Source organism: Crotalus tigris, unplaced genomic scaffold (genome assembly GCF_016545835.1).
Source record: "Crotalus tigris isolate CLP2741 ecotype Arizona unplaced genomic scaffold, ASM1654583v1 scf7180000017589.2436309, whole genome shotgun sequence".
Lineage (NCBI taxonomy): Eukaryota > Metazoa > Chordata > Lepidosauria > Squamata > Viperidae > Crotalus > Crotalus tigris.
The window spans coordinates 735016-757198 of NW_024096495.1; the positions used below are offsets into that span (position 1 = coordinate 735016).

Sequence of the window (22183 nt, forward strand, 5' to 3'; positions counted from 1 at the left end):
TCTTATTTATACTTCTATGTCTGGATTGGTACAGCAACCAAATAGGACAGATACACATTCCAATGCATAGTTAAGACTGCAGAAAGAACAACTGCAAATCAGCCTGCCTTCCATAGAAAACCTGTATATTGCACCTGTCTGAGGGCTGAGAAAATATCTACAGACCCCTCACATCCTCAATGTAAATTGTTTAAATTCCTCCCCTCAGGAGGCCACTATACGACATTGCATGCGGAAACAATTAGACAAGTTTCTTCCCTCATGCCATCCCTCTGCTGAACACCTAATTCTTATAGTACTAATGTCTATGTACTTTTACCCATATTATATGGCTGTAGTATTAAATTATCATTGTCTTTACTACCCCTTCTTATTGATATTATTATGATTATTACTGTTGCTTTTCTCTGTACAGACAGCTTTTGCACCAGAGACAAATTCCTCGTGTGTCTAACCACACTTGGCCAAATAAAATATTTTTCTTTTCTATTCTATTGTAGTCATCTTAACCAAACATATATTCCTAAAAGGGGGGGAAGAAATGTATTATCTCTCTATGGCTTTGAGGGATAAATCAACTATTATCTTCTTCCTTTGCTTATCATCTGGGATTATGATCATGACCATGATGATCAATAGAATACTGAACTACAGTCATCCTTGACTTAGTTCTGAAGAATATTTTATTGGAAACAGGATATCATTATTATTACTCAGTATATTTATTTATTGCCTTTCCTTCAGGATCACCAGACAGCTTATATGGCCAGCCCCCTTCATTCCATTTCCTAGCAACAACTCTGTGGGATTGACTGGGCTGAGGAAATTTATGGCAAGCCCAAAGCCAGCCTGTGAATGTCCAGTCCTCCCCAATTCTAGTTCAGCATCTTAGCCACTACATCATACTAACTCTCATTTTCTTATCTGAATAAGTGCCAGGTTTTAGACACATTTTCAATAGGCAAATATGACCTATGGAGATGCTTTAAGAAAAACATGTTATTTCTAAAATAAAACTAGAAAAACAAACGTGTTTCTTTGTTTTAGCATCAGAAAGTGAACAAAGAAATAAATTGGTGGCAGTCAAGTGAGAACATACATGAAAACAGGAGAGTCAGTGCCCCATAACTTAGGGGAGAAATGATCACACAAAACACGTTTTAAAAAGGCTCTTTTATAATCATCATACAGATTAGATCTATTATGATTTATCTTTCCCTCTGTATACATGCATACATGCTGAAAATTATGAAGACACAAAAAAAATTAAGTAGCAATAATCACCCCAACTAGTTTAATACAGAATTACATTCATACAAGACCGCATTTCCTTTATAACCTCTTGATGAATTATAAAAGAAATTTCACATAATTGTCAAAGATACTGTATGTTTTTGAAAATGAAATGTCTTAAAGTGTTTAAAGGAAAATGTGTTTAATATCCTTAACATATGTAAATTCTCAGTGCTTATTTTGTCTGCTTGTTTCAATTCATTTGTAAATGTTTATATCTGACCCTGAAATTGAAAACATATTTTATTATTGTGTTAACCTTTTTTCCCCCATCAGAGACATTCCATGCAAATAGCTGTAAACAATTTAAATTCTATCTGTCATCCCCAATCTAGGGTTGGATATTTGGATTTTTATACTGCATAATTTTTCTTTATGGATGCCCAAGAATAAATCATTAGTTATGCTATAATTAGTTCCCATCCATACTCAACTGTGCATTCAAGCAAGAAAAAAATGCTTAAAGAAGAATTTTGTTCTCATCAGTCTACAGAAGCAAGCTCACAGATGCTCCATTATATATTTCCCCATTGATTTCTGTTATCCAGAAGAATTTAATTTGCAGAGGAAAAGGAAAATTCAGACACCTATTGCATTTCTGATTTTTCCCCCTACCCCCTTTGACAAATTAGCTTTGTTACTTACCAAAAATATTATTCATTTTTTCTTCTTAATTTTCTATGCAAATGCTAGTAAGATAGCACAATTTAATTAATAGAAGAAAAACAAAGAGAATAATGTTTTTCAATATTCATTTTAATTAAGCCTATAAACAGTAACAAGGGTCTAAGAAGTTTTGAGATTTAATTTGCAGCCTAATCTTAAACATGTATATAGCATTACATATCATTACATTTAATTAAATGTATTTCTTTGCAAGTATTGCTCAGGAATTCAGAGAGAGACTCAGATCTTGAAGGACCCTAAGATAATCATGCAGAACTTTGACCGTAAGTCCAAAGCTGGCAGAATACAACCATAGTACTTCTTATTCAGTCAGTTTTCAACTCAACTTTTCCAAAGCAAAGACAGTGGCAAAGCATGTTCAATCTTCATAGATTCTGTAATTTAAAAAAAAGTGTTGATTTCTATATGTTATCTATCCATCTATATTCAAAAGAATAATGATATAAGATTATCTTGAAGTACATCCCCACCATCCCTGTTGTAGGATATTCAAATATGGCTTATAGTCATCTGGAATGCAACAAATCTTTTACATCTTTATACATTCACAGAAGTGAGATTGGCAAAAGGTGAATTCTGACATAATAGAAAAATGTGACAGAATTATTTAGATGCAGTATGAAGAAATCTCTTTGCTTTTCTGTACCACTTTCCAATTAATTAAAACAAAACCCTTAGTTTCAGACTGATTGAAGGATGATTGAAGGATGAAGTATTCCTTTGGGTCCTCTAGGCCCCTACTATTTTAATTACTCAGAATATGTCTGAGCCCATGGGAAGTAAAGGTACAGATTCAGTATGGAAAAAAGAAAGCTCATCACTGCTTCTTAGAAAAAAGGAAGGCTGGATAAGGTCAGCAGACGAACTAGAGTGGCTAATTCTATAAGCAGAAATGAAGGAAGTGGGTTGACAAAGTGGATTGTGCATTCATAATGCACAGAATAGAAATGAAGTAGGGAAATATGGCTATGTACAAGGAATACTGTACAAATGAAAATGTTTTCCTAAATTAAGTAAGTAGAGAATCAAATTAATGGTTTTATATTTTAATGTTCTTGCTGCTTGTTTGCCTTGTATTTAGACTCTGGAGCAATTATTTGTCTGCTACTCTCAAAGGTTTGACCTTTAGAAATAGTACCCTTGAGACTTTCTGAGTGTACCAGCTCAAAACGGCAGAACCAGATTCCCTATTTGATGCTAACGAAACATATATTGGTATTTTGAATAATCTGGAAATGTTCATTACCCCATGGGTAGTAGAAGTTTTCAGTTTGTGTACAATAACAAGAATTACGGAATTGTGTGGATGGGAACATAGGAAACATACGTTGGTTTAGCTTCTTGTCTAACTAGTTCAATGTATCTTTTCCAACTGGCATCAGCTAGTTCTCTACTTTCTGTCTGAAAGGTACTTTTGCTGGAGAAGCCGAAGAACGATTTCTCCCATTGAACAGCCTAGCAGAATTTATATCCTGATTCCTATTTTAAAAGTTAAGCCTTTATGGAGTTACAGTTAACACTGTAATTTAAAAAACTGTGCATATTATCATACCTTTGGAATTATCAGAAGAGATGACTTCAGTAATAAAACAGTTAATGTTTTTTAAAGTAACTCCATTTGCATATTTGCTTTCTCAGCATGTTAAAAAATAAATAAAAAGGAATCTAATTTTATTGAATTTAAAAAAAAAACATTTTTTTGTAAAACCCAATCAAACAAACAAGGCAAACAACAGGCATTAAGTGTTATATGTCAGCAATAAGAAAACAAGCCTAACCACTCTTACCTCACCCTGAGTTTGCATATTTCTTCACTTTCTTCCTAGCAAAGTTGTTAAGGAGGATTTAGAAGCTTTTGTTTCAACTTTACATGAATCGTAGCATACCATGCTGTAAATCATAATGCACTATGATATACTGGTTTAGAACTATGTCTATTTGACTACAACGAGTCAGATTCAAGTTTGCTCTCAGCCATGGAAGCTCATTGGGTGACTTGGGCCAGCACTTTCTCTCATTCCAACCTACCTCACACAGCAGTTTAACGGGGAGAAATTGAAGGAGGAAATGATAGGGACACCACCTTGAGCTCCTGACAGAAAGATAGGATTTAAATTTAATCAAGTGAATATAATGGCCAAATCTGAAAAACATATTCTCAAGTACTGAAACCATAATTTATAAGTTGTTAGGAACATGTTAAACAATGGCCATCAAATGGAAAATTTTACACTGCTAACAGCTCTGGTGAAAAAATGGAGGGGGGAAAGTTATTTATTTACTTAAATGTTTTTTAGACTCACACTTCCACAGCAATTATTCCGGGCAAAATACAAAGATTAAAATCTTTGTAACAATATAACCTATGGTGCCTTGGTTAAATAATAACCCCACATATAAAAAGCCAGATCACCATCAGAGGTCACTGAACTACCTGACCCAAATGCATAGGGAATTGCGCAAGAAGAATTCAGCATTAATATTTAAATGTATTCTATTTAGATTAGTTTCATTTATTCTAATTGTTCATAGATCTTCATTGTTGCTGTATTAATATTATAAAGCACCTCAAACAATTTCTTTTAACTACATAGCATTATGATTCAGCATATACTTTCTCTATGCAAAGTGGACAGCTTCTGGTCTATTAAAATTGCTCATCTTAATTTGACATGTGCATTAAATTATTCCACTTGTTAGAATATTATTAGAACAATTTGGAGCAGAATTCAGAAATATTTATTTTTATTTTAACAATTGTTTCTGAATAGTTTTTAGAATAAAAATAAATATTTCTGAATTCTGCTCCAAATTGTTCTAATAATGTCTAATTAACAAGTGGAATGGTACTACTAGATGGACCTTTATTCTCTGTCGCTGGTATTCCTTATAAAGAGTACAATTTTAATAATACAATTTTGTCCTAAGGACAGTACATGCTTGTTTTTTTTTACCTGTTCAACAAGTAGTAATGGAATATTTTATTTTACGGCTTTTTCTTCTTGTACTTTCAATTCTTTTTCACTTTCTGCATCGGACTTCATGAACAAATAAACAAGGAAATTAAAAATTAAAAAAGTACAGATTGAAGTTATTTAGAAACAAAGATTACTGGGAGATAACCAAGAAAATCTTACAAAATTGCCTCCTGAAATATTTAGAAATATTTAACACCTCAGATTCCACATGTTCATGTTAAGATGGCACCTAATTTTTATTTCTCCTAAGCAGGTATTTTGGAATATTTGAGAAAAAAAACTAGTATGTAGGCTTGGATTTTTGGAGGGAATTACAAAGTGACTCCTCTGATTATATAACTCTACCTATGGACAAAAAAAAAAATCTTTTGAGAGAAATAGATATCTGAGTAAAAACAAGATGGTATTGCATATTAAAAGGAAAATGTCTACATCTATTTCAGTAATAAAATGGGAGTGTCAAGAGTGATTCGCTTTTCACCTAGTTTCTTCTCCGCTCTCAACTTGACAACAGTAGGGGGGGGGATGGTTGAATTGCATGGGGTGGGAATGGAATGCCAAGAATCTGTCTGCAGATTGTGAGACCCTGCTCCTCCCTTCAAGGCCACGCTACACAGATGTTTGAATGGTCCAGGCAGTTCCCATAACAAAAGGAACATATGTGATTGGACATTGCAATGGCCTAAAGGGGACAGCCAAAGGGGAAATTCAAGTTTAATTATGTGGACATTTGAATGAGAAATTCAGAGCTGGTTTTACTTCTTTTGTTCCAATGTAGTGTATTCAATAAAAGTGTTACTTTTGGGAAGAACTAAGTCCCAGGAGTTCCTTATTTGGATTCACTAGCTGGACATCTGACAGGGAGATAGCAAACTTTTCAGATTATATATTGATCATATTAATTTATTTAATTTTAATCTCAGGAGAATGGGGGCATTGTTCTGGTGATTAATACATTGGCAACCATAAGCTTTATCTTCTCCCCTTATGGCTTAGAGAGACTAGTAAGACAAAAATTTAAAGATTTATGATTTCTATAAGATTTACCTCGAATTGTAATGATCAACTAAGACAGAGGGAATAAAGCTCATGTTCTATAGTTGCTATAATTTACAACTGCCATTAGATATATCCAGCATAGGCAATGTAGTCCAAACTATACTGAAGTTATCTAGAAGTTTATCTTTACCCTAAAATATATTTTGTTTGTTTGATTGATTTGCTGCCCATCTCGCCATGGGGCTACTCTGGGAGGCTTACAATAAAACGGAACAAAAATGATAAAAAATGTAAACATAACAACAGCAAAGGAATAAAACAATAAAAATAAACAATGGAAGTACAATAATATGAAATTTAAAAAGACGGGCAGAGGAGGAGCAGATAGCAAAGGGGGGAGGTGGGGTCAGTTAATTAGTTTGGTAGCCTATAGTGATGTACTCCCCTGATGCAGCAATCCCCAACCTTTCTGATTTGGTGGTCTGGTGGGGGGGGGCAGAAGGGATGGTTCTGTGTGACAGGCAAATGTGCATGTGAGTGCCCTCCACTCACACAAGTGGAGCTATGTGCACATGTGTGCTCGCTCACAGCTCACGCAGCCCGGTTCCAAACAGGCTGCAGCCCAGTTTTAGGTCAAGTCCCGGGTGGTTGGGGACCCCTGCTCTAATGGATCTCCAGACCAAATAGCAGAGCCAGGTTTTCAGGCCTTTCCTAATTATTGCTGAAGTTTGTCATAGCTTGTGTTTATCCCTGCATAGCTTTTATAACTAAAATATGAGGACAAATCAGCAGAAACAAAAACGTACATGCCAAATTTAAAAAAAATGCCAAGAAACATCTCAGACACCATACCTTGTTACTAGCTTTTGCAGACCTTTTCTTTTTTGAACTATCTTTCCAAAGAGATTCTAGGCTTATATATGCTTGTAGACTCCAGTCATATAGGCGGAAGCCAGTTACCTTTCAAAAACAGTGATATGATAATAGTTACCTTAAGAGGTATATTCTGGCTTGATCAATTTCAATAAATAGACATATCTAAATTTAGGTAAGTAGTATAGCAAATCACGATATTGAGAGAAAAAGCTATAAAGTAAACAAGATAGCAAGAAATAACTGCTAGTTTATTCAATTTATACTAAGATACCTTGATACATACACTGCAATACACATTAAACAACGTTTTCAATTTCTCAGTGCCATCATAAAATGAATGTATAGGTCAGCCATAAGTATTGCCCAGTATGACTTTATTATAATATAAATAAATAAGAAGAATAGTTGAGGTTTATTTGGGAAAGGCAGCACAAAAAAAAGCATCTGATTTTCTTACCAAGTTTTGAAATAAACTGTAAGTAGAAATTTTGCTTTAAATTACTGCTTACAGAAACAAAGAGAAATTCCTGTGCCTATTTTACATAGCAACATCTTGCACTTTACCCCATACTGACAAGCAGTATTTCCAGAAACCTTTTCAGGGGCCTCAAATCTCTATAGAGGAGAGGAAAATTTTTTCCCCTTGTGTAAACACCCTTAAATTTCCATGCTATAATTCAGTAGAAAATAAATTATAGAGTTACAAAATGTGAACAGATGTAGCTAAAACTATGATTTAGAATAGTGTAAGACTTGACAGAAACAAATTGAAACATTGGTTTTCTCTGAGAACATTTACAGTTTAAAAACTGAAGTTCTGAATTTCAGCTGCAAAAGCAGGATGCATAAGCTCTGTGTAATCATTAACAGAACTGAAAGCTTCCATCCTATAAACAACTTCAGCTGTAATCATTTCTATTACACTTTCAAGATTCATATAATAGACAGCTTTGTTCTATGGTTCAGTATTTAATGTTGGAAAATATTGTATTGTCTCAAATTATATTCAAGAAAAGATGGCTATACAGTGCTAATATACTTTTTAGCTGCAATTAGAAGAGAAGAGAAGAGAAGAGAAGAGAAGAGAAGAGAAGAGAAGAGAAGAGAAAAGCTGGAAGGGATCTTGGAGGTCTTCTAGTCCAGCCCCCTGCTCAAGTAGGAGAACCTATACCATCTCAGACAAGTGACTGTCTAGCCTCTTCTTAAAAATCTCCAGTGATGGACTATCCACAATTTCTGGAGGCAAGCTGTTCCACTGGTTGATTGTCCTCACTGTCAGGAAGTTTCTCCTTAATTCCAGGTTGCTTCTCTCTTTGATCAGTTTCCAAGCATTGTTTCTTGTCCTGCCCTCTGGTGCTTTGGAGAATAACATGACCCCCTCATTCCTTATGGCAGCCCCTCAGATACTGGAATACTCATGTCTCCCCTATTTCTTCTTTTCTTTAGACTAGCCAAACCCAAGTCCTGCAGCCATTCTTCGTATGTTTTAGTCTCCAGACTTTTGATCATCTTAGTTGCTCTTCTCTGAATATTTTTCCAAACTCTCAACATCTTTTTTGTGATGAAGTGACCAAAATTGGCTGCAATATTCCAGGTGTGGTTCTTACTAGGGTTTAATTGGTTAAGTAGACACATTTTATAGGCACCCCATAAAATTAATACATAAAATTGCTGCAACTTGATATTCTACTACTTGTACTGTTTCATGAGCAACACTATTAAGTTATTTGTGCAGACTTAATTTTAGCATTTATAAAATAAAGAAACATTTCTATTCAGTTATATATAAAAAAATCTGTCTTCAACATTACTAAGAAGAGGAAAACATAACTGATGAAAAAAGAAACTACAGGAAGCTACAAAGTTTTTTCATGAGAGGCTCTGCAGAAAAAATAGCTATAAAAGTATGTGCTAATGAGAACATTTGGTCTCCTGATTATTCATTAAGGAAATAGAATTAGAGTTACAAATCACTAAAATCTCCCCAACTGATATACTGGGATAAATAACAAATAATAATGAATTGGGACTAAGTAGACTCAACTATGAGATGTGTTTGAACATTAGTAGCTCGGATTGGTAGTTGGTTTGATCTCCAAGGTTGGCAATTTGGCTGCAATTTAAAGGCCGATGCTCTGACAGACGAGCACAATTCAAAGCGCACTGAAGATGCCTCCCTCCGAATGGGGATGAAACGTTTGCAGCCAAATCGCCAAGCTTGGAGATCAAACCAACAGACTCAACTATGTTTGTATGTGTGTGTGCACAAAGTCATATTCACTTATGGAATCCTACACTACAGTATATTAACCCAACACTTTGGACTGAATGTATTACTTAATAAAAGTTAAAGATTACAAGAAATATAAGGGTACGTGAATAAAAAGGATGATTTTCAATAATTACCTTGGCAACAGCAACTGTTTGCTGTGGATAGTAGAGAGCAGTACCAATCCCCATGAAGCTTATTGGATACACCAATCTTTTAATTTTGGAACCTATTCCACAGAAGAAATGTTACTTCTGGTATGAATAAGATAAAATTAAAAGGGCTTGCTTATTTACATACATACTTAGTTATTTATTTAGAGTATGGCATACAATGTCAGGGAAATCTACAAATGCTACACATAATGCAGTCCTGATAGCCTAAATTGCTAGTTCATTTTGTTTGGCACTTGCCTGTCTATCCTTGGTGCACCACAGGGGACAAACTAGCTTACACTAGCTGATTAGTGGTGTTCAGAGTGCTGGCTCTTCCAGGCAACTCTGCTGGTCTTGCCTCCCTTTGCCTCATGTTGCATTGTCTCACATCCAGCTAGGTCCAGAGCTGGCTTCCCCTCATCGCACACACAAACATAGCTAGGTTTTTCCTATCAAAGTGATATCTATTTATCTACTTCCAATATTGCATGCTTTCAAACTGCTGGGTGGGCAGGAGCTGGGGAGCAAGTGGCAGGAGCTCATTCTGTCTCACAGAGCTGGTATTGAACCACCGGTCTGCAGACTATTCTGGCCAGCAGTTCCAGCATCATTAAGCCACTATACCACCGTGTGTCCAAAAGGGCAGATTCTTAGCCACACTAAGTTACATAATCTTTCTATTACTATTATAGGAATTACTTTGGCAATAGGTAGACTAGGGAAAAGATGTTAACTGATAATTAGATATAAAGATATAGGAAAACAGGATAGTGAAGAACAAAGGAATATTAAACACTGTAGCAAAATGATGCAAGCCTGGCTTTGGTCTTTGAAGACCCTACCCACATATTCTTAATTTATAATTCAGTCTCCATATTCCAAAACATCTGGGAAAGAATTATATTGCCTAGCCCAGGGGTAGGCAACCTTGGCTCTTTTATGACTCATGGACTTCAACTCCAGAATTCCTGAGTCAGCATATGCTGACTCAGGAATTCTGGGAGTTGAAGTCCATGAGTCATAAAAGAGCCAAGGTTGCCTACCCCTGGGCTAGCCACATAGATAGATTCAACAAGTGATAAACACTTGCTCTATTCATAAATGCTATTTATGAATAACCAGTGCTTATACTGTGTCAGATTATTCATTTATTAATTGAGCCCAGAAGGATCTCTGATTAATAGCAGAGATAAGGTTTAGTCAGGATTCTTTTCTACCTCTACTTCATTTACTAGAGACATGTACCTTATAGCTAAGCTATGATTTTTAACACATGACTTCAGCAACAATATGAAAACAGTGTTTTGCAATGTTTGTCTATTAAATATAGAGTAACTAATGGCTTTAAAAGAGGATCATGATTTATATGTCATTCTGTATAAGAATATGTACATTCTCACTGTATAAAAAATGAGTCATTAAATGCATAATCATCATGTTTCTGTTCCTTAATAGAATTTACTTTTGAATTAGTTGATGCAATTGTTGGTTTATAATAAGTATTTTTACACCTGTATTATGCATGGTCCTCTTGTCTGAAACGTGTCCAGCTTATTCCAAATAAATTCTAATGCTGATCTATTGAAATTTTTATTTGTAGTTTAATGATGGTAAAACTCTGGTTGAGCATCATAGTATCAATTAATTGTACCTTGCAGTTTAAGTTCTGCCTTGCTGAAAGAGTAAATGGACACCAAAATTTGAATAAACATTGAAAACAAACATACCTCTTGCCAAGAACAATCCAACAATACCAGCAAAACCTATAACACCAAGCCTTGGATAAAATCCTGGAGGTGGAGCTTTGATGATTTCATAATTCTCTTAAAAAAAAAAAAAAAAACACCAGTAGCACATTACCTGTTTACACCTATTTTCTAGAGTATTTAAATATTATTCCAGAGTATTTAATTATTATTTGTATATTTCCATTATGAATAGCTAGTTACATATTTGATATATTATTATCTAATATAATAAAGATATATTAGTTAGAAAGATATTTGCACTTCGTCCTTGTGACAATCTTGTTGGTAGGTCAGACTAAGAAACAATGATTAACTAAGAAGTATCAATCAATTTTTATGTTTAATTGGGACTTGAATCAAGTACACCTGTCATAGTCAAATATTAACAATTGGTTCTTTTGTTTTTCCTGTTCTTTTCTGTTGCCACTGTTCATTGGTAATTAGCATATCAAGATCCATTTCCTAGGTCAGCATTAGATTTGAAATGTAACCATTTGGTATATTTTTCATATTATTTAAAAAGCTGTTTGTTCTCTTGGAATTTCCTGATGTCTAGACTGGAAATTTTAAAAAAATAATTTAAATTGCATTCAGATTAAGACATTTACAATTTTGATCAAGTTTTACACTCTTTACTAGACTGACATACCTTCTCATACAAGTAAACACAGTATATTATACATTACTCTCTTGAAATTCCTTCCTCTTCAATTTGTGTTCTGTGAGAGGAGGAAGGATAAGGAATACGACATTGCTTAAAGAAATTGTGTGCTTTTTTCTACTGCACCCACTCAGAGTGACGAGATTGGAGAGGAAAGGATTGAAAGAGAGTAAGGTATTTGCATAGCGTGCCCATTTTAGGCTGTCAATGCAATTCATTGCTTTTGATGTGTGGGAGAGCAAATAGCTTACTCTCTTGTTATCCTTTCCTCTTCAATCTCCCCATTTGAAGGGGAAAATGACACAGATCAGGCACAGGACAATCATTGACTGAGGGACACTGTAAAGATCATAAATTGTCTTAAATTGGCTGTAAAATTATTTTTTCAGCCCCATCGTAACTTGAATGGTTATTGAATAAGTAATTGATAAGCAAGGGCTATCTATACTCGCTGAAATTATGAGAACCTTTTAGATAATTAACTTCTCTATTAAAACAGTTGCAAATGGTAACTGAAGAAATTGATGTTCAGCAATGACTACCTGTATGATGGAATTCATAAGAATTGTTCCTTATCGCTTATCTCCAATCCTCATGTTATGAAAGTGGTTAAACATATTTTTGCTCAAAAAGTAACAATGAAATTATTTGAAAGGATGTTATGGCCTGTTATAATTAAGATACAGGAAAATATATGCCTGGGGAATGTTAAAAGAAGAGAGAGAGAAAGAGAGAGATTGGGTTCTGGAACTGTACAAGTAGACATTAAATAGCATTTATTCAAGATGCTTTAGTTTGGATTTCTAACACAGAGCACGAGATTTGCACTCCAGATCCCAAATGGTATTTTCAAGTATACAAACATTTACTTACTTTCACTATGAATGTTTATATCTAAACAGAATCTAGATATCTGAATTCTAATTATATAGAATATCTTCCAAATGACTCTTTTAAGTATCTTTCTATTGCAGGGATGTCAAACTCAATTTCATTGAGGGCTGCATCAGCATTGTGGTTGTCCTCGGGGGGGCGGGTAGGTGTGGCCAGGGTGGGCGTGGCCTACTGGGTGGGCATGGATGGAGTGGGTGTGGCCTACTGGGTGGACATGGCCAGCTCTTCATCGTTCGTGTCAAGGGTGCCTGTGGGGGTCTGGGCAGGAGTGGGACAGATCTGAGGGTCTCTGGCAGAAGGGGGTGGAACCGGGGCAAGCGCCAAGGCATGATCCACTGGAAGAGCCTCACTGTTCCTCTCAGGCCATGCGGGGGAGCCTGGATGGTGCTGGAGGCTTCCCGGAGCCCTGGGCAGCAGAGGTCAAACACCCAGCCTGGCCCTCAAGCACCTGCGGCACCAAGCCCAGCTCCATTTCCCCAAGGAGGTGCCCAGCTGCACTTACCTCCTCCTAAAGGCTGCTACTGCTGTGCTTGCTCTCCTTAGCCAGACTGCTCATGATGGGTATGAAGACAAAGTCAGAGGGAGGCGCACTCCCTCTCCATGGGAAGAGACCCGGTTTTGTATCCAAAGCTTCCTCAGCAATAGGATGGGAGACCACAGGATAGGCCAGGAGGAGGAGGCAAGGAGATGGTGAAAGGGCAGCAGGGCAGGACTAAGGCAGACTTCCCTCAGACCCTCCCTCTCCTTCCTTCCTTCCTTCCTTCCTTCCTTCCTTCCTTCCTTCCTTCCTTCGAACAGAGTGCTGGGAAAATATTCGAAATGAGGGAGGGAGAAAAACAGGCAAGAAACGCAGCTGGGGAGGTGTCACCCTTCATGAGGAATGAAGAAATGCACCCATGGCCCTCGCCTACTTCACATATCTGTCTTGGTAGGCTTTGGGGGAGGGGATGCCATGAGCAACATGAGAGTCGACATTAGCTGCGCAATGCTGCCCAGCCCCCAGCCTGCCTGGTTTCGGCAGGCAGCAAGGCGCTCTCCTCACAGTGCCAAGAGGCTGAGCCAGGCAGCGCGAATACGAAAAGAAGCACGACACCACCCAGCCCCCAGCCTGCCTGGTTTTGGCAGGCAGTGGGGTGTTTTCCTCACAGTGCCGAGAGGCTGAGCCGGGTAGTACAAAGCTCGCATGTTTCTGCCTGCTGAAATTGGGCAGGCTGGGGGTTGAGCGACGGCGCACTTCTTTTTGGATTTGAGCCGCCTGGCTCAGCCTCTCGACATTGTGAGGAAAGCACCCCGCTGCCTGCCGAAACCCCTCCCCTGGAGCCCATCAAGCCGGATATATGAAGTAGGTGAGGGCCATTTGCTGGCCACTTCCAGGCGATGGTGCATTTCTTCATTCCTCACAAAGGGCGACACCTCCCCAGCGCGCGCCCAGGGGTGGGGCCAACGCGGCAGAGGCTGGTTCCTTAGTGTTTCCAGACGGCCTTGTGGAGCTAAGACTGAATGCGTTTCAGCATAGATGGCCCCACAAAGTTGTACATTGGCTCCTGGGAGGCCTGGGCCGGGGCCAAGCAGTGGGGGCCATTACCTCACTGTTTCCAGGATGGCTTCGTGGGCCACATGAAACCACATCGCGGGCCGCATCCAGCCCCTGGGCCTTGTGTTTGACATGTCTGTTCTACTGTTATTAGAAGGGTGGTATATGACCTTATTCATAAAACAATCATAGGCAATGGGAATGTAAACAGACTGTATAATGAAGTTACAGTACTTTAAAAATATGTACAGTAACACAAGCACAGTACAGTAACAATGTATTATAATATTTCCAAAATGCGTATAGTTTAATTTCTGGAAACATGCTCTCACCTTTAACATATTCACAGGCCTTTTCTACCTTAGGCATAACTTTACCAGTACAGTCCTAAAAAGGGCAAAATTGAATCAACTATTAGTATATTAAAAGATTGTGGCATTTCTTCCAAATCAATTTAAGTATGGGATATTTCTTGGACTTCCCAGTGTAAACCATAGGCCCTGGCATTTTTAATCCAATCCTGAGTAATTTTGTGAGATCAGGTAAGATTGGCTACCACCAAAATAACTGAGTTGACAAAGTAATAACACTGAACACAAGAGAAATAGGTTCTCCTTGTATAATTTCTGCAATAAATTGCTTATACAATAAGCTTATACAAATTGTTCAGTTCTTGGAATGGTAACAAAATGAAGTGCTATACCTGAACCCAAGCTGCGTATGGCCCCAAAGAATGCCGCAGATGAGAAATAGTTTCTTCCAGTTGTGACTCTGGATCTTCCACATACTTTGATTTTGGTGATGGACTAGTATAGAGTGAAAGCTGTAAACAGCAGTAAATACAGTTACTATTTATGTTCCAATAAAAGTGTATATTGGAGGGGTTCTCCACATGGGAAATTCTTTTACATAAATCAGAATGAGGCAGCATTGCAACACACCTTCATAAAAAAGAATAAGTACATTAGAAGAGAAGAAATCTAAATTATGAATCTACATATTGAAATTAGAGAATGGTTGAATAAACAAATCATTTAGAGAAAAGATAGACTCATACCTCATCAACCTTTAGTAGGTTCTTTTTGGAAGATTTATTCTCAGCAGAATCAGCATAAACCTGTACAGCAAGCAAGCTTAAGGTACCAGGTGCAACAATCAACTGCCTTATCTAAATATAATAAAAATGGGGATAATTCATATGTACAAATGGAATTGAACATACATAATTGCATTTCAAACATGAATTAAGCAAGTTATTGCCAGACTGCACAGTTTTAGTAAAATAGAAACTGAAAGATGCATATAAATCCACAAAAGCACATTTTTGAGCCTCAATAAGGCTGTTCCTTGTATCTCCTGTACTTGGTGTGTATTATGTCAAATATGTAAGCTTCTAAACCTGTATTATTGGAAGAAAAAAATCTACAGGAGCCAGGAACTTAAAACAAAGCATTAGGCTGATCATGGGGGAAAAAAACCAATGACATTTTCAAGAAGAGATGTAAACATGTTTTTGAAAAGCATTCATTCTCTTGATCAAATTACAAGGTCAGGTTTTTATGATTAATTAGTATTTACTCTGGACACCACGACCTAATCCTAGAACAAGGGAGTGGCAAGAATTCACTTTTATTCATTGGTTCATCAGGAATAGCTCTCCTTTTGGAAGTTCAACACTTCTACAATTCCCTCAAAAATAGCAGAAGTTTAAAACAAAGTCAAATCTTGAATGCATGCAGTTAAATCCTAATACTTCTTGCCATTAACAAAATTCTAAAACAGGGCTTTTCAACCTTTTCACAGATTATACCACTTTTAGGACATGACAATATTTGAGTACTACCAGTGCTTAGCAAGGTATCAAAAACTTGATGACTAAAAACAAAAGAGGGGGATTTGGGGTTTTACTGATTAGATTCATTTGTTGTTATAGAAATGGCTAGTTTATAATATTATGGAAAAGTAAAAAGTTGAGGTTCAATGTTAATGCTTCCTTCTACTGCAACAGAGGAAGTCTGTTCTTTTTCCCTTCTCCCCCTCACTTTCCCCCCCTTTCCCCCCCCCACTGTGTCCTACTATTTGTTTTTGTATTTTATTCTATAATGTAATAAAATATTACAAACTGTAGAAAAAAAGGAAAAAAGTACCAGTTTTAATTTCTTTGGTGGCTGTTCCTTTGCTGAATCACTTTCCCTTTGCACTGACAAATGTATGATGAATTTATCCATGTTTATTAATAGGCACCACTAACAGCTAGCTCAGGGGTCTTCAAACTTGGCACTTTTAAGACTTGTGGACTTCAACTCCCAGAATTCCTCAGCCATCTTGGCTGGATGATGAATTCTGGGAATTGAAGTCCACAGGTCTTAAAGTTGCTAAGTTTGTAGACCCCTGAGCTAGCTGGTCAGCCCTTCTTCCTCTCTCCCTTCTGAGCACAGTGTAGTAAGAATGCACCCCCCATCCCTTCCCTCTACCTTTAAGGACATAGGAATCAAGTGCAAAGCAAGAAAGGCTCACAAAATAAAGAAATACATAAATTCTGGATTTTTTTCTTTAAGCTGCCTCAGGTGTGTCACGTGTCACAATGTTGCAACCAAGACTGAAAGGCTCTGGCAATTGCAAAAAGCTTTAGCCTTAAATTAGGTCTGTTTACCTTCAAATAAAAGTTTCTAAAATCCATAGACAGACTCAAGATAAGGGGATAAAACTAATGACATTTATTTAAAGGGATTAAACCTACAGAAGTCAACACTTTGGTCTCATTGCTAGCCTAAAATACAGACTAAAATATTCCAATAACCAAAGCACACAAAGGAGCCTCTGAATTACAAAACACTGTAAAAACTGTACAAAAATCCTTATGGTAACGTAATCAAGCTGCCAACTGATCCAGAACTAAATAAACCCACTTCCTTTCCAACATGCTCGTTTGCCAGCGCTGACTGCAGTCTCCTGGCTGGAGAAAACGAACCAGGGGACCTTTTTTCCAGCAGCTGCTGCTTTTTCCCTGTCCCCGTTTCCTCCCTGCCTGCTGCGCAATCCTTCTGTTTCCCTGTTGTCTTTTTTTCCCCTTTCTGGCCCAAACCACCTCCTTTTATAGCTTCTCCTTTCCCCCCCCCCTTTTTCTTCAGTTCACCTCCAGCTCTGTGCTGCTGCTTCCAGAAGCGCCAATCAACTGGAGCCCTGCCAGCTCCTGGGGCTTCTACAGAGCCCAGACAGTCCTGCAGCTGCAGCTGCCTCTCCCTCAGGCTTGGGTCACTTTGGCTCATTCCCCTGCCCCGCTACACTTGGCTAGCAGTTGCATATCACCTGCCACGTGGCAAAGTACCACAGGTGGTACGCATACCACCAGTTGAAAAGTCCTGTTATAAAACAATCACATCACAAATAGATCTATGTAAATCCTTACAGAGAAAACACAGGATGGTTTCAAAGCAGCCACACTGAGCTTCCTAGGGAATGCAGTTACTCTGCAAGAATGTTATTTGGGTGTTAAGGACTCAGCTAAAGCAGCAGTGATCTGCCATAGCTACAAACTATATAATTTGGAGGGGACGGTATCTGCTCTCCCAGGATCAAAGAAGGTAAGCCTACTTTTAAAAATATAATTGCTTATGTATGGATCTCTTTGCCGCTATACTCTGTATTAATAATGTGAGTTGTCAATGGCTCATAGTACTTAATCATACAAACATTATTAATTATGGAAAACCCAGGCATAAACCTGAGAACTTTACTCATTGAGTAGCTCAATCAAATTTTCTAGGACATAGAGTCACAATACAGGCTATTTCCATTTTGTAATTTGAACAGCTCAAATTGCTCAAAATTCAATCCATACAGAACCAAGAACAAAACAATATGACCGTATGGCTATATTTTCTTAGACTGGATTTTGTTATACAAATGATTCTCTGGCTTAAATTTTTTAATGCTAATACATGCTTTTCATTAGAGTTGGCCAAAACAAAATTGTCATTAATTACATCACTTGTTTCATCCAATAGCACAGTGGTTCTCAACCTGTGGGTCGGGACTCCATTTGGGGTCGAACGACCATTTCACAGGGATTGCCAAACAACGCAGTCCACCATTTTTTTCCCCTTTTCCTTAGCTGTGCTACTCCCTTTTATTCTATTGGCTTTTGAAAGCCAATAGGAATTGTCCAGGCTGTCTCTGCCCTGCTGAGCCCGCCAAAAGTCCCATTCTGCAAACGGTGCTGCACCAGTTGAGTAGTCCTTGACTTACGACCAGTTGAGTAGTCCTCGACTTACGACCGGTTGGGGGGGGTCGCAGCATTAAAAAGGTTGAGAAACACTGCAATAGCACATTAAACAGTAAAGGTAAAAAAACACAACTGCAGCCCCCCCACTATACTGAATAGCACAACAGATATATTCAAGATTTGTCTTCACTTAAAGTAAAATCTCTTTCAATTGCTAGTGACAAATTCCTATAGTTCACTTCTCAACAACATTAAAATGATTTGCTAATGCCTTAATTGTGTAGAATATTTTGTGACTATATAATCTAACCTAGAGTCACGGAGTTTCCTGGTCATCTCCCAACCATTTTTTAATGAAGAATGCTCTTATTTAGCTCCTGTGGCCAGAGAAAATCAGACAACACCATCTGCTGAGGCACTTCAATTATTATTAATTATTATTTAATTACTATTCTCTGTCTCTTGGGCTAAGTAGATAGAATGTGTACTACTGATAAACAGCAAATTATAGAGACTTTCTGTTTTCAAATAGAAGGGTTGGGCACTATTTAATTAGAACTCTAGTTATTTAAATTGGAGTTAGGAAAAAAGTATCAATAAAAACAATTCTGGGAATACATGTGACTACATAGCCTAGAACAGGGCTTTTCAATCTTTTCACAGATTGTACCACTTTTAGGACATGACAATATTCAAGTACTACCAGTGCTTAGCAAGGTGTAAAAAACTTGATGACTAAAAAAAAGGGAGAGAGGATTTTGGGCTTTACTGGTTAAATTCATTTGTTGTTATAGAAATGGCTAGTTTATATTATGGAAAAGTAAAATGTTGAGGTTCAATGTTAATGCTTCCTTCCTACTGCAACAGTGGAACTCAGAAGTCAATGCCTTTTCTTTTTCCCTTCTCCCCCTCACTTTTCCCTTTTTCTCTCATACTTCACTCGCAACCCCCCTCCCCCTTTGCTAGTAAAACTTCTAGCTTGCTCTCATTCACTCACACGTTGCTCACAAAAGCTTCTCTCTTGCTCATTCATACACACGTTGCTGGCAAAAGCTTCTCTCTTGCTCCATTCACTCACACGTTGCTCGCAAAAGCTTCTCTCTTGCACCATTCACTCACATTGCTCGCACAAGCTTCTCTCTTGCACCATTCACTCACATTGCTGGCAAAAGCTTCTCTTGCTCCCTTCACTCACACGTTGCTCGCAAAAGCTTCTCTCTTGCTCCATTCACTCACATGTTACTCACACAAGCTTCTCTCTTGCTCCATTCACTCAAACGCTGCTCGCACAAACTTCTCTCTTGCTCTCATTCACTCACACGTTGCTCGCAAAAGCCCCTCGCTTGCTCTTTCACTCACCCTTCGCTCGCAAAGACCACAAAAGAGAAGCAGTGGCTATCAATGAAGGGTCCTGAGTTGCCACATGCACAGCCATTAGAAAAAGCTACATAGTATAGACACTGGTAATGAAATATTTAAGAAAACAACCCACAAGCTCGGAGAACAAATTTCACCCTCATCCTACACCCAAGCTACAGATATTCGCCACTATTGCAAACATGCAATAATGTTTTTTCTCACACTGCCCAGCATGCACACTTTTATTTAGTCACCATGAATATCAATTACATTAAAAATGGATTCAGAGAAAAGAGGGTAATAGATTGTTTTAAATATATATTTAGAACTTATATTTAATATAAATATACAGTATATAAGCATGATGGCTTGATTACTGCAATGTGGTCTACATGGGAGTGACCTTGAAGAGTATCCAGAGGCTTCAACTGGTGTGGTATTCAATGTGTGCCTTATTATATCCATGTAATTCCTCTGATTTGCATGCTGCACTGTTGCCAGTTTAGATCTACATAGGACTTGGTTATAAATTTGGTTCTTTGTCCAGGCCTTTGATAGGGATGACTGAAGCCTCATTTTAATTTAGGTGGTGTTCTTTTGTTTAAACTTGGTTGGTTATACTGTAATATCTACCTTTTTTTGTTATATTCATTTCATGTTTTCATGTTTTTTATCATTTGTAAACTTTCTAAAGTCATGTCATGTTTTCATGACATTTGTAAACTTTCCAAAGTCTCTAGGAATTGGGAAGCATATAAATTTAATAAATAATAATTACTATACATCCTAATTTTCAAAATTAAGAGCCGAGGTGGCGCAGCAGTTAGAGTGCAGTACTGCAGGCCACTTTAGCTGACTGTGTTCAGCAGGTCAGCGGTTCAAATCTCACCGGCTCAAGGTTGACTCAGCCTTCCATCCTTCCGAGGTAGGTAAAATGAGGACCCAGATTGTTGGGGGCAATGTCAATATATATATATACATTGCTTACTGGTGTACACCGCTTAGAGAGTGCTTGCACTTAAAGCGGTATATAAGTCTCATAAATAAATAAATAAATAAATAAATGCTACATTTCCAGTACCAACCTACTTTACAGAATTGTTGTGGGGAAAATAGAAGGGAGCATTGTGTATATTCACTGCCTTGAGTTACTTACAAATAATAAAGGCAGGATAAATACCCATCTAATAAATAAATAAATAATACACAATTTCAATCTATCTAACAATTTAACAGTAAAATCAATTTCCTGGAGAAGTCTCCAGAATATGTGCAAACAGGAGCTAGACTGCCATCTGTTGGATATACTTTAACTACATTGAGTAGTGGAGCTGAACTTAATGATCTTATTTTATTATTCTATTTTAATAGAAAAAAAAACTTTAAACTGACAGCACAAATAGTTAATATAACTAAGGAATAAACCAATATATCCAAATTGTATTATAAATGAACAGTCAGCCTGAAAACAAGTTTCCCATTCAATAGTGAAAAGGAAAATTTCTCTTTTACAGGTTAGTTGACAATATGAATTTGAATGTTCATATGGATTATGAACTGGATGTTATTTCTAGACAATTATCTGTTGGTGTAATTCCTCCGTATCAGTTTAATGTATTTTAAAAAAAAATTATATCTACTCTACAAGACTAACATGTTTTCAAACTAAGAAGTTCACCATTCCTTTTACAACATCTTTCTCCAAAACTATTTCCTCTAGTTTAAATATGCAACTATATACTGACTAGGAACCACAAAAGTTGTGATTCAGGACTTCTGGAGGCATTCTGGTTGACAAAAGTATGCATTCATTCAATCCTCTATCTCAATCTTGCAATCAACTTTAAAATGAATACAGCAGCTGAACTAACTTTTTTTTAAAACGTGAGTGTTTTAGTCTTTTTCACTTTTCATTTTTGCATCATTTAACATGAGGAAGAGTTAATATTTTGTGACTTTTTCCTAATTCTAATAAATATAATTATACATTCAACCATACAACTATACACTCAACTATACATTCGGAAGTGTTACTTTAATTTTAATCATCGCTTTTTTTAGTTACTAAGCTGTTCATATCTCATCATGCGCTCGTCTTCTTTCTCCTGTCTTGCCGTTCCTTATTTATGTACTCGGTAACAAATATTGGTGGGCGAGGCTGGATAAACGGGCATGAGTGCAATACCGCCACCCCTTCGCCTAGCCCGCCTAGACTATCTCCAACTAACAAGCAAAAGCCCAAGGAGCAAGTACTGCTCTACAGATGATCTCAGCTCAAAACACGCACGTTGCAGGAGCTGCACCAAAGATGGAGAAGGCTATGTCGCCAATTTTGTTCCTAAAAGTACTAAGGAAACTTTCTCACCTTGAACATAGCGGTGAAAATGTGTTCTCCTGAAGTGTAGCCAGGGCTGATGACGTAAAAAGTATGCGCTTGATATACGGGTACTGTACTGTAATGGTAAAAGCCGGCGGACGTTACGTGCCACTTTAGAAAAAAAAAAA

General features: G+C 37.3%; 1 protein-coding gene across 2 annotated transcripts; it reads right to left on the reverse strand.

The window, feature by feature from the left end:
• Nucleotides 1-1154: 1154 nt before the first annotated feature.
• APOO (apolipoprotein O) lies at nucleotides 1155-22178 on the reverse strand. 2 transcript variants are annotated; one of them, XM_039363006.1, is made up of 9 exons: nucleotides 22044-22178; nucleotides 15152-15262; nucleotides 14798-14917; nucleotides 14427-14481; nucleotides 10985-11080; nucleotides 9240-9331; nucleotides 6810-6917; nucleotides 4935-5018; nucleotides 1155-2354 (listed from the first exon to the last, which is right to left on the reverse strand). In XM_039363006.1, exons 1-8 carry the CDS (start codon nucleotides 22050-22052, stop codon nucleotides 4962-4964), a joined length of 648 nt encoding a protein of 215 aa, XP_039218940.1. In that variant the 5' UTR covers nucleotides 22053-22178; the 3' UTR covers nucleotides 1155-2354; nucleotides 4935-4961. The 2 variants fall into 2 exon arrangements, with proteins under 2 accessions (XP_039218940.1, XP_039218948.1); XM_039363014.1 differs by lacking the exon at nucleotides 4935-5018.
• Between the last annotated feature and the right edge of the window lie 5 nt (nucleotides 22179-22183).

What these genes read in the sequence shown, in the direction of transcription:
- APOO (XM_039363006.1), bottom strand. An exon ending in TGGATTGTTCTTGGCAAGAG is followed by an intron (nt 9,332 to 10,984) that starts GTATGTTTGTTT and finishes TCTGTGGAATAG; the next exon opens with GTTCCAAAATTAAAAGATTG. An exon ending in CTGCAAAAGCTAGTAACAAG is followed by an intron (nt 5,019 to 6,809) that starts GTATGGTGTCTG and finishes TTGTTCATGAAG; the next exon opens with TCCGATGCAGAAAGTGAAAA.